At 40.9% G+C, this 13883-nt stretch overlaps 1 protein-coding gene across 1 annotated transcript in view; it reads left to right on the forward strand.

Moving 5' to 3' along the window:
- LOC139371309 (kazrin-like) overlaps nt 1–12635 on the forward strand; it is a 306795-nt gene extending 294160 nt beyond the window's left edge. The window contains 11 exon segments of the mRNA XM_071111626.1: nt 873–1043; nt 2121–2301; nt 2911–3044; nt 3330–3456; nt 6985–7181; nt 7463–7581; nt 7653–7884; nt 9854–9955; nt 10178–10344; nt 10474–10585; nt 10761–12635. Coding sequence (XP_070967727.1) covers nt 873–1043; nt 2121–2301; nt 2911–3044; nt 3330–3456; nt 6985–7181; nt 7463–7581; nt 7653–7884; nt 9854–9955; nt 10178–10344; nt 10474–10585; nt 10761–10919 — 1701 coding nt within the window. The 3' untranslated portion in view covers nt 10920–12635.
- Nucleotides 12636–13883: the final 1248 nt, after the last annotated feature.

The following is a 13883-nucleotide window of genomic DNA, read 5'->3' on the forward strand; positions in this document are numbered from 1 at the left end:
GACCAGCACAGAAAGGTACACTCACATTTACGCTCAACTACGACCAGCACTGAAAGGTACACTCACATTTACGCTCAACTACGACCAGCACAGAAAGGTACACTCACATTTACGCTCAACTACGACCAGCACAGAAAGGTACACTCACATTTACGCTCAACTACGACCAGCACAGAAAGGTACAGTCACATTTACGCTCAACTACGACCAGCCCAGAAAGGTACACTCACATTTACGCTCAATTTCGACCAGCAGCAGTGGAAAAAGTAGCCAATTATAATACTTCAGTGAAAGTAAAGATACCTTAATAGAAAATGACTCAAGTAAAAGTCACCCAGTAGAATACTATTTGAGTAAAAGTAAAATATACTTAATTTTCTTGTTTTTATTTATTTACGGATAGCCAGGGGCACACTCCAACAATTTACAAACAAAGCATGTGTTTTTAGTGAGTCCACCAGATCAGAGGCAGTAGGGATGACCAGGGATACTCTCTTGATAAGTGTGCAAATTGGACCATTGTTCTGTCTTGCTAAGCATTCAAAATGTCACAATTACTTTTGGGTGTCAGGAAAAATGTTTGGAGTAAAAAGTACATTTATTTTCATTAGGAATGTGGTGAATTAAAAGTTGTAAAAAAATATAAATAGTAAAGTACAGATACCCCCAAAAACCACTCACATTTACGCTCAACTACGACCAGCACAGAAAGGTACACTACATCCACTATACAGTAGCCAGATAGTCTCCAAACAGTTTGAAATAGGATAACTAACACACCAGGGCTTCATTGAGCAGTCATGTGCTCACACACTGGTTTGAGGCAATGCTGGGAGTGTGAAGATTGACAGTATCTGTGTTCTGTACTGTAGGAGAGTGAGGATGCAGTGAAGGCCCTGGCTAAGGAGAAGGACGTGCTGGAGAGGGAGAAATGGGATCTGAGGAGGCAGACCAAAGAGGCCACAGAGCAGGCCTGCATCCTGCGCTCTCACATGGACATTAAGGAGAACCGCATCAAAGAGCTGGAGGCTGAACTCACCATGGTGAGACGTACACTCACACACACGCACACTGATACACACACACACGAGCACATGCACACACCCACACCAATATGCACTGACATACACAGGTTTTGCTCTGAATCGGAATTCCTGCATTTTCTGCCTTGTTAAGGTACCCTTTAGAGTCTGTTGTCTTGCCTGACTGACAGATGGACTCATTATTCAGTCCATGTCCTTAATTCCTCTCCACTGCCAGACAACAGGAGTCAGCCAACAACAGCCAGCCAACAACAGCCAGCCACTCCTCTAAGTCCTCACTACACTCAGCAGCAGTAGCTGATAAGATTTCTCAGAGCTAGAATAGCTCTGTCTCTGTCAAGTGCTCACAGCTATAGAATTATGCTAACCTTGATGGAATGATCTGTCCCATCTAATCCCACACACATTTCAACATACCCTGCAATTCCAAACATGTGCCTACACCTATAGGTGTATCAGTGCTCCTATGTGTATACACACTGAGTGTACAAAACATTCAGAATACCTTCCTAATATTGAGTTACAGCCCTTTTTGCCCTCAGAAGAGCCTCAATTCACCAGGTTATGGACTCTACAAGGTGTCGAAAGCGTTCCACAGGGATGCTGGCCCATGTTGACTCTAATGCTTCCCACAGTTGTGTCAAGTTGGCTGGATGTCCTTTGGGTGGTGGACCATTCTTGATACACACAGGAAACTGTTGAGCGTAAAAAAAACAGCAGCGTTACAGTTCTTTACTCAAACCAGTTCGCCTGGCACCTACTCTCATACCCCGTTCAAAGGCACTTAAATCTTTTGTCTGGCCCATTCCCCCTCTGAATGGCACACATACACAATCCATGTCTCAATTGTCTCAAGGCTTAAATTCTTCTAACCTGTCTCTACATCAATGAGGGATCATAGCTTATGTCATAAAAAGAGCAGCAAAGAGCAGGTCTATGTAATGGAAAGAGCAGGTGTTTGTACACTCAGTGTATGTGTGTATGGTGCATCAGTGCATACATGCCTCTAAGCATGTACTGTATGTGCGTGTGTCTGTACCACTGTATCTTACCGCCCTGTGTGTGTATTTATGGCAGGCAAAACAGTCCCTGGCCACGCTGACTAAGGACGCGCCGAAGCGCCAGTCCCTGGCCATGCCCTCAGAGCCGGTGGTGAACGGCAGTCAGGAGTGGGCGATGCAGGGAGACCTGCCCCTCACCGCTGCCATCCGCCAGAGCCAACAAACACTCTACCACGGACACACTGTGGACCGCCAGGGTAGGCAGTGGTGTAAAGTACTTAAGTAAAAATACTTTAAAGTATTACTTAAGTTGTTTTTTGGGGTATCTGTACTATACTATTTATACTTTTGACAAATTTTACTTTTACTTCACTACATTCCGAAAGAAAAGAATGTAAATTTTACTCCATAAATTGTCCTTGACACCCAAAAGAACTCATTACATTTTGAGTGCTTAGCAGGACAGGAAAATGGTCAAATTCATGCACTGATCAAGAGAACATTCCTGGTCATGGACTCACTAAACACACATGCTTCCTTTGTAAATGATGGCTGGATGTTGGAGTGTGCCCCTAGCTATCCGTAAAAAAAAAGAAAATGGTGCCGTCTCTTTTGATTAATATAAGGAATTTGAAATGATTTATACTTTTACTTTTGATACTTAAGTATATTTAAAACCAAATACTTTTAGTATTTTACATTTTAAGTATGGATGGTCCTGGTTACCGAACCTACCTGGTGTTGCAAGCGCCATTGCTCTGTCAACTGAGCTACAGAGGACCACTCTCTCGCACACACACACAAACAGCACAACCATTACAGTGGCTCAGTGTGAGGTGACTAATGTGTGTGTCTCTCCTCTCCAGCGGTGGTCAGGGTCAGTCCCTGTCACTCCCGCCAGCCCTCTACCATCTCGGACGCGTCGGCGGCTGACGGGGATCGGTCGTCCACCCCCAGTGACATCAACTCCCCCCGCCATCGGACACACTCCCTCTGCAATGTAAGAGCTGCCTGGCCTCCCCGACCAAGTAATCACACCTTCGCAATTCTCCATAAGTGCCTTTACCACTCTTTGTTCCGTCTGTCTGATTGTCTGTCTTTACCTGCTCTGTCAGTTGGTTTGGTTCCGTTGCAGTATTGGTTATTGTAGTTCTGTGATTGAATCTGAAAGTCGTTTGAGTGAGAATCTCCTGTTTCATTGACTAACCCTCTGTCCTACTCCCCTCTGCCCCTTTCACTCTCTTTCCTCTCTCCCTCCTACTGCCCTCTCCTTCCCCTGGCCTAGTCTATGGAGGACCTGGAGGACCAGAAGCGTAAGACTAAGAAGAAGGAGAAGATGTGTCTGGGCTCCCTCTCCCGGGTGTTTGCTCGGGGAAAGCAGCGCAAGTCAATGGACCCGGGCCTGTTTGATGGTACATCCATCCCTGATTATTACATAGAGGAGGATGCCGACTGGTGATGGTGTGTGTGGATTTATGTGTGGTTGTGTGCATGTGGATGTGCGTGTCTGTCTCTGTCTCTCTCTGTGCGTGTGTGTGTGTGTGTTTGTTTGTTTGACTATGTGCATGCTTGCGAGTGTGTTGCCGTATGTGCCCACAAGAAAAACCTGAGACAACTGCTGCCCCCAGAAAATGTATATTATCCTCAAAAATGTATGTATGTAAATTAAATATATATTTATAGATGTACATGTATGCATATGTATATATGTTTACATGCATATAAATATATACATGAGATAATTATGTGTGGACATGTTCATGCTGTGTAATCTTTTATTTATCTTAATATTTATGTGTTTTTATAACTGGAGACGAGATGAAGGACTGGTGTAAATATGTTAATAGTAGTAAATCGGCACCTAGTGTTTGTAAATGTCTTTTGTCTGATAACTGTTTTATTTTATAGTTGCTTTTATCATACTTTTTTATTTAGAATTTTCCCATCTCCAGTCTTAGTTGGCCAATTCTTTATATTCTCATGAAGGTATGATTGAAGAATACCCTCCACATTGTGAATGGAGAATAAGTATATATTATACACACTAGTATAACCCATGACGTTATCTACGAACAGAAGAACACTGGACCCGTGGTATCATTTAGGGCTCAACATTGAAGTCTATGGAACGACCATGTTTCTTATATTGAAACTGAAAGAAAATGATAAAAATATGACAATCAGAAGGACATTTGATATTCCGGTTAACAATGGACCAGAAACATCCCACTGTACAGCTACAGTAAGGAGTTTTTGACACTGTCGTGTAGAACAAGTGAAACTGCTACAGCTGGGGGGAGCAGGCATTATTGCTTATTCTGTCATAATGGATAAAAGGGGAGGAACAACACATTTAAATAGCTCATTGGGCAGCATCGACAAAAAGGATAGCCTTATAGAGGATGATGCTGTGAGTACCAGAGTGTCTGATGTGAATAGTGTGCTTTGTACAGATACATGTTTAGCAGTATAGGAATGTTAGATCGGTAGAGGATTGATATGTGCTTGTTTGTGTAGGCCTCCTGCTCTGTTCTAACCATGCTGAATGTTTCTGATAGACACTGACCGTTACAATCGGATCAATTGTTAAAGAATTATGGTACCCTGCCAGGCTTGTAGATGTGTTAAATCGATCCATATGCATTTCTCAGACTGAAAGCTGAAAACCAAAATAAGGTTCCAAAAACAATGGTAGTAAAAAAGTAGAAAACACACAAATGTATCAATGTATCTGATACACACACACGGTTTGAAAGCATTTTAAAGTGCCAAAGGTTCAAGTTTAAATCTTTAACAAAACAGAGTAGAGTAGTCAGAGTAGATGTGTGTCACTGCCTTGTAAGATCGCTTTTGTCCTTATTGAGTTTAAAATGGGCAACTATCTAATGTGCCAACGGTAAGCATAGGACTGTGCAGTAAAACCCCTGAATGATTACCTCTGCTGCTTCGGTTAGGAATCTATTAGTTAGCAGTAAAATGAACAACCTCAAGCATCCTCATATTCCCTAACCTCCCAAAACATAACCCGTTCCCATTTTCATTCTCTTGCTCTTTACTATACAACCCTCCTAATTTCTTACATTTGTCATTATGATGATAATTTGTTTCATGTTTTGTAATTTAGGAAATGTTGCATAAAAGAGAAAATATTTCAAAGTATTTTATTTAAAGAACAAGAAGTAACTTCAAGGGTAAGATAATCTGACCTGTCTTCAACTGTTGGCAGAGGATGAGGAGCTTTAACATCTTAAAAAATGAATATGATAAATGATTCAAATAAAATCATATTTTAAAATGAAACCAGCAACTAAATAACCATGTGGTGTTATTCTGTTCCATGTGTAATCTGTTCTTGTGTCTTGGTGTCTCTTTCACTCTCAGGGGGCATGAATCCCTCCCTCCCCCAAAAATAACTCCTCATCTGTGAATTACCAAGTGTCTGTTTCTACACTGGAGATCATTCATAAAACGATACTCCTGAAGGAAAATGACCTCCTGCGCTGTCTTTTGAAAACCTACTGAAAAAATCACAGATTGTATTTATGTAGGCCTCCCTCTCAGCATATGAACAAGGCAGAAGACACACTTGCTAATCCTCCTGGATTTTGCCGCTTACTTATTTGTTTAAGACTTGGATAAACAGGTGGTAAATTCACAGCAGCAGTTCGTTTTATGAATAATGTGACCCATGTATTTCTAATGTGTCTCAATCTCTAATATTTGCCTATAGTGACAAAAAAATCATTCCATCCCCACAAGATCATTCAAACTCAACCATTTAAATGCAAACCTTAACCCTACTCACACAGTATTCACTAACACTAGAACTAAAGAAAGGTCTCTGTCTTTATGAAATGCGTACTAATAGTTTTCATTGTACAATTTAAGAATGTTTTCCTGGATTTGTCAGTGCTTGAGTCACCTGCCCAGATGTGGCACCTGTCCTCAATCTGTAATATCCCATTTGTAGTGTGATGAGTTATTCTGTAATGTCATCATATTAAGGCATCTAATAAGTCATCTGTCAGATAATAGAGACCTTAATAATACTCTGCTGTGGTGAATTACTCTGGCACCATCTACTGGCTGTATAGAGCAGTGACTGACTGTTCATACTAGTCCCAAAGCTGTTTTATGCTTTCTTGGTCCTGTCTCATCTGTGAGACCCTCTGCCATTCAATTTATAATACTGCTGTCATGAAATTACATTTGATGTTAGCTGCGGGGGACATAATTCCAGGTTCACGAGTTGCCAAACAATCCAATAGGTTTCAGTAGACGGTAAATATTATAGCCATGTCAATGTTTCAGAGAGATGTTAGTAATATCCTAGGTATACAGTGATATACAGTATATATCCTCCTCCCTTTTCTACAGTTAAAGGCCCAATGTAGCCGTTTTTATGCCAATATCAAATTATTTCTGGGTAACAATTAAGTACCTTTAATACATTTCCATTAAAATGGGCTACAGTATCTTTTTAGCAAGAAACTATTTTTAAAAGCAATCATTTTGCTGGGACTGCCTGGGAGTGGTCTGTGTGGGGAGGGGAAAACGGAAAACTAGCTGTTATTGGCAGGGAACTTTGGAACTCTTTGTTATTGGTTTACTAGGTAACCAATTTAGCATATGGTGTTGACACCATGGAAAGCCGAAACTCTCGCCCATGCAAACCTGCTGATAAGAAGGTCCTGTGTAGATTGTATTTTCAACTAGCAACCATCAGAAAATAACACTGATCAAAAGTGTTTACACTTTTAAAGTGTTAGTTTCATCACCTGTTGTACAGAAGATATGATATAAAACACAGAAAAAAATTGATTTTGACTGCACTGGGCCTTTAAATTTGAGTTGGATGAGTCATTTTTGCCTCTCAATTCCTTTGACCCCAAACCCCTCCCCTGTCCTGTACTCCTACTTCCCCTGACCAATCCTGACAGACACTGACAGCCTATCGACACAACAGCACAGCCTATCAGATGGAGAGGAGCAGCTGGACCGCCTCCAGCAGGCAGAGCTCACTCGGAACATGCCCATGTCACTGTGGAAGGCAGGGGCAGTACAAGCCTGGCTGGAGGTTGTCATGGCAATGCCCATGTATATCCGTGCTTGCACGGAAAACGTCAAAAGTGGCAAGGTACGGCCTCAACGCTTCAACATGTAACAAGTACACATCCACTTTAAGCCTAATTTCAGGACTTGTTTTTATACAGCCTGTAACGATGATAACATTATTTCTAAGAATCCCTCATCCTCCCAGTAAAACAGTAATTTCAGCATGCTTTCCTTCCTCATAGCATCTGCATTAGTATTCCCTCGTCCATGCTTGCATGTGTGTGTGTGCCTTAGTGTAAGAGTGATTTTCAGTGCAGGTGTATATTGATAAGATTGCTCTGGATGGGTGTCCCCTGGTTGCAGGTGTTGCTGGGGCTGACAGACGAGGACCTGGAGCTGGGACTGGGTATCAGTAAGCCCATGCACCGCAGGAAGCTACGCCTCGCCATCGAGGACTACAGGGAGGCAGAGGCTGGCCAGGGGTAAGCTGCAACACACACACACACACAACACACACACACACATTACTAAGTGTACCTGCCTAAACTTTTAGACTATCAAAGGCTGCAGAAATGGATCATCACTGGGTTGCCAAATCTTGGTTGAGTGACGTCGGGTTGCCACAGTATTCCCAAGCCTTCCAAAATCAACTGGTGGATGGTCGGGTGCTCAACTCCCTCAGCCGACGAGACCTGGAGAGACTCCTGAACGTCACCACAGAGTCCCACCAAAACAGCCTGCTCCTGGCTATACAGCTCCTGCAACTGATCAACTTCAACAAAGAGGTCAGAACTGTAGTCATATTACCAATACTGTGACATTCTTCTCACTGTGTACTTGTGTTGCTGTGGTTAGAATTGTAACCGTACAACAGTACAATACTGTAACCCTATAGTAACAGTACCATATTGTAACCGTATAGTAACAACAATGTATTGTAACCGTATAGTAACAACAATGTATTGTGACCGTATAGTTTCAGTACTGTAACAGTAGCATACTGTAACCGTATAATAACAGTACAGTACAGTAACCGTAAAGTAACAGTACAGTATTCTAACCATATAGTAACAGCACAGTAACTGTATAGTAACAGTACAGTACAGTAACCGTAAAGTAACAGTACAGTACAGTATTCTAACCATATAGTAACAGCACAGTAACCGCATAGTAACAATAGCGTATTGTAACCGTAAAATAACAGTACTGTATTGTAACAATACCATATTGTAACCACATAGTAACAATAGCGTATCGTAACCATATAGTAACAGTACCGTATTGTAACCGCATAGTAACAGTACTGTATTGTAACAATACCACATAGTAACAATAGCGTATCGTAACCATATAGTAACAGCAACATTTTGTAACTGTATAGTAACAGTACTGTATTGTAACCGTATAGTAACAGTACTGTAATGTAACCATATAGTAACAGTACTGTATTGTAACCGTATAGTAACAGTACTGTAATGTAACCATATAGTAACAGTACTGTATTGTAACCGTATAGTAACAGTACTGTAATGTAACCATATAGTAACAGTACTGTATTGTAACCGTATAGTAACAGTACTGTATTGTAACCGTATAGTAACAGTACTATATTGTAACCGTATAGTAACAGTACTGTAATGTAACCATATAGTAACAGTACTGTATTGTAACCGTATAGTAACAGTACTGTATTGTAACCATATAGTAACAGTACTGTATTGTAACCGTATAGTAACAGTACTGTAATGTAACCATATAGTAACAGTAGAGTATTGTAACCGTATGGTAACAGTAGAGTATTGTAACCGTATAGTAACAGTACTGTAATGTAACCGTATAGTAACAGTACTGTAATGTAACCATATAGTAACAGTACTGTATTGTAACCGTATAGTAACAGTACTGTAATGTAACCATATAGTAACAGTAGCGTATTGTAACCGTATGGTAACAGTAGAGTATTGTAACCGTATAGTAACAGTACTATATTGTAACCTTATAGTAACTGTACTGTATAGTAACCATACTGTATTGTAACCATAGAGTAACAATAATGTATTGTGACAATACTGTATTGTAACCGTATAGTAACAATACCGCATAGTAACAATACAGATTTGCAACCGTATAGTCACACTACAGTATTGTAACCGTACAGTAACAATACAGTAACCGTAACCGTACAGTAACAATACAGCATTGAAACCTTATAGTAACAACACAGCATTGTAACCGTATAGTAACAATACAGTATTGTAACCGTACAGTAACAATACAGTTTTGTAACCGTACAGTAACAATACAGTATGGTAACTGTATAGTAACAATACAGTATTGTAACTTTATAGTAACAGTACCGTATTGTAACCGTATAGTAACAATAGCGTATTGTAACCATAGAGTAACAGTAGCGAATTGTAACTGTATAGTAACAGTACTGTATTGTAACTGTATAGTAACAACAACGTAGTGTAACCGTATAGTAACAACAACGTAGTGTAACCGTATAGTAACAATACAGTATTGTAACTGTATAGTAACAGTACTGTATTGTAACTGTATAGTAACAGTAGCGTATTGTAACCGCATAGTAACAGTACCGTATATTACCCTTATAGTAACAATACCATATTGTAACTGTATAGTAACAATACAGTATTGTAACCGTATAGTAACAATACCGTATTGTAATCTTATAGTAACAGTACTGTAACTGTACAGTAACAGTACTGTATGTGTGTTGTTGGTGTGCAGGTGCTGCAGGCTCGCCGGGCCCAGTGTGAGCACCAGCACCAGGACCCTGTAGTTTGGACCTGCCACAGAGTCATGAAGTGGATCAGAGACATAGACCTAAAAGTGTGTCTTTCTCCTACAACAGAAACATCAGAATAGACCTGGATTCCGTTCTAACTGTCTCCATTTTGGGGCCAATAAACTGGTGTATACTCTGTTTACATCCTGATAGGGAAGGATGAGTAAAATTGAGACAAGTTGCTTGTTTGCCATTGTTGTTCTTGAATAAATCGGAAAACCTCCTCTGTCTCGCTAAACATTCTGTTTCTATGTCCCACTGTCCAGGAGTATGCTGACAGTCTCCATGGCAGGGGAGTGCATGGTGCTATGCTGGCTCTGGACCCCTCCTTTGATGCAGATGCCATGGGCAGGGCCCTGGGAATCCCCAGCCACAAACACATGCTCCATCGGCACCTATATGAGGAGATGAAGGCTCTCGCCATCCCTGCCAGGTGATTAGTCTTGCTCTATCATTTATGGTTTTAAGCTCCTTAGCAATAGTAATAAGTGGAATGTTTTGTTGAGGAAGTGTTCACAGCAGTGAGCTCAATTAAATCTCCCCTCCTTCCTACTACTTGCAGGCATAGTCGTGTTGAGCAGGATTGTGATACGTCGGGAACCCCACCACAATCACCTTCTGTTGTTAGCCGCTATAATGACGAGAGTGTCTCCATGAGACGAAGACCAGGCAAGGTAGCAAGAAACTACTTTAATAACAATTTCATTCAAGAAGACTCAAAATAATACATGCTATAAAATTGATAGTTATTCAAACTTGTACTGCGGATATTCAAACTGGGGCTGTATTTTTCCACTGGGTAAAAGCTCTGTTTTGCTTTGTGACTCATTCTTCCTTTCATTTTCCCAGAGTCCTCTAAGGTTCAGCCCAAAGACAGCCATTGGACGGGGCCTTGGTTACCATGGCAGCTGTGGATCTCTGCCCAGAGAGGCGCGGGTGCAGGCTGTGCCCAGGACGAAGGGCAGTCCCATGCACACCTACAACAGTGTTGAGATCACCAATGTCTAAACTATGCAGAGCCACCAAGGATTTCAATGCAGTTTCCATTTAGCCTGAGGTGGATACTGGTGGCTGGACTCAGAATCAACATAATACCTACTTGTTGACAGTCTAAGTTTTCATCTTATTTTTTGGAATTAAAATCTTTTTCAACTTTAGAGACATTTTCTTTCTTTTGTTGTACAGTAAATGTCAATAGATCCGTGGACGTAATGCCTTATGTTTGAATCGGGAAAACTATGAAAATGTGGTAACATTCAAAATTCCACATTGCAACACTGGTGCCATGTTTCCTTTCTAAGAATGAACATCACAACATTTCTTTATCAAGGCATCTGTTGTAACATCTATCAAGGAACATTATGCTAATAATGTGTTTCCGCATATCAAACAAAATAATGTTGACCTGTAAAGGAAAAAGCCACTTCTGGGCAGTAAAACAAACCATCCCAAGTCCATGGAGGCTGAAAGTGGTCTGTTCCTGATGTTGATGAAAATGTGGCCATGCGAGGAGGACACATGGAAGGAAGACGCCTGATGTCCTGGTTCTTTGATGTCTATGCCCTGTTTCCTGTATCTCACTGTCTGGCCTGCCTCCCCCTGCAGGGGTCTGATGTTGGCATGTATAGGTTTCCTGTATCTCACTGTCTGGCCTGCCTCCCCCTGCAGGGGTCTGATGTTGGCATGCCTGGGTTTCCTGTATCTCACTGTCTGGCCTGCCTCCCCCTGCAGGGGTCTGATGTTGGCATGTATAGGTTTCCTGTATCTCACTGTCTGGCCTGCCTCCCCCTGCAGGGGTCTGATGTTGGCATGCCTGGGTTTCCTGTATCTCACTGTCTGGCCTGCCTCCCCCTGCAGGTGTCTGATGTTGGCATGCCTGGGTTTCCTGTATCTCACTGTCTGGCCTGCCTCCCCCTGCAGGGGTCTGATGTTGGCATGCCTGGGTTTCCTGGCTCAAAAGTTGCAGATGACTACTACTTGGAACTTGGAACCTGTTCTTTGGAACCCTCCATTCACTGGGTTCTGTGGAAGGTTATCATTACATTCTATACTGTGAGAGACAACAGCCGTGAAGAGAATTAGGTGTGGGGGAGCAGAGCTTTCTCTTTGTTCAAATAGCTCAAATGTGGCTAAGAGGTACAGATAAAAACCTAATGAAATGTTATTTGTCACATGCTTGGTAAACAACAGGTGTAGACTAACAGTGAAATGCTGACTTACAGGTCAGTTTCTAACAATGCAGAGTTAAAGATAAAAAAAAATGTAATAAAAATACAGACTACAGCTTGATATGTTTGTCATAAATATTCTTAACTTTACTGAAAGCAATAAAAGCACTTCACTTCCATGTGTCACTGTAAATATGGGGAAAATACTGTAATACAATATTACTCATCAATTCATTAGAGGTTAGATTTAGCTACAGTGTGTCTCTCTGTGTCACAGAGATTACAATGTTGTAAATGTTTGTACATTTTGCATTGCAGATAATGAAGGACCTCAAACAAAAGAACAGTTAAATAATACCATGGTTTAGAATGTCTTCACAGGACAGAATGTCAAGGGAAATCTTTGTTTTATTATCAATAACTCAATTATCTTTACCACGCATGATTGTAGCAAGAGTGCATGAGGTGTATGCAGTATGTATAGCACGTGTCAATCTCATTCCACGGAGGGCCGAGTGTCTGCAGGTTTTTGCTCTTCCCTTGTACTTGATTGATGAATTAAGGTCACTAATTAGTAAAGAACTCCCCTCACCTGGTTATCTAGGTCTTAATTTAAATGAAAAACCGGTACTAGGCCCTCCATGGAATGAGATTGACACCCCTGATGTATACCATACAACAGTACAACAGTATATTTCACCACTGCATTCCACAGCCATGTCTCTATATGCAAACAGCTGGAGGGGGACTCGAACCAGAGGAAGACAAGGCTGTCAGCTATGGGCGTCACCCCAGCACCCTAGTGAACACAGTCATATAGAGATACAAAGCGGGAACATTAGACTAGTTCAAACTAGTTAACTGTGGTTGTGAGATGTGGTGTGAACATCAATGGCTTATGTGTTACAGAAAACACACACTATACTGTTGACTTTGTTATGGTGTCACAATCTACTTTCAAAACAAGCATATCCCATCCATATATAGTCAGACTACTGACAACAGAACAAAGGGGCAATTTCCATTAAATGAGAAAGAGAGTTTATATTGTATGTTTTCAAATAGATGCTTATTAAGTAATAATGTACATTGTGGCATTGCAGATTTTTTTTACATTATGGAGCACTTGTGTTTAATGTACTCAATAATAAAATATATATAAATGCTATCTAAAATTAACTTTATTTCCGTTTGTTATGAGCACAAGAAAATCGAGTAGTTATAATTTTATTTTCACTTGGATTTAGTCTGCTCAGGAACTTCTCAGACAGGCCTATTTGGGGGAATAGAATTGTCAATCCAAGTTTATTTGAATTTTATGGGGAATTGCATCTCAGTGTTTGATGCATCACTACTGACACCCTGGTTTGAATCCAGGCTGTACAAATGCATGACATGTTACAAATTCTCATTTTCTGTTAGCTTGGTGTCTAATGTTAGCTAGTCGTTAGAGAAAAGTATACAGGGGTTGGTGGCACCTTGAATAGGTAGGACGGACTTGTGGTAATGGCTGGAGAGGAATGGCAAATATATAAAAAACATGGTTTCTGTGTGGTTGATCCAATTCCATTCGCTCCGTTCCAGCCAACATTATTAGCCGGTTAGGAGTTAGGTTTAGCTAACATGCTAAGTAGTTGAATAGTAGCAAAGTTGCTAATTATCTAAAATGCTGAAGTTGTCTGTGATCAGATTTGAACACACAACCTTTGGGTTACTAGACTTTCACATTATACGCTCACCCATCCACCCTGACTAACCACCCTACTTTCGTTTTCCCCTTTTAAGTAACCTTCTGTCTTATGTA

The sequence above is a fragment of the Oncorhynchus clarkii genome, chromosome 17 (assembly GCF_045791955.1).
Source record: "Oncorhynchus clarkii lewisi isolate Uvic-CL-2024 chromosome 17, UVic_Ocla_1.0, whole genome shotgun sequence".
Classification (NCBI taxonomy): Eukaryota; Metazoa; Chordata; class Actinopteri; order Salmoniformes; family Salmonidae; genus Oncorhynchus; species Oncorhynchus clarkii.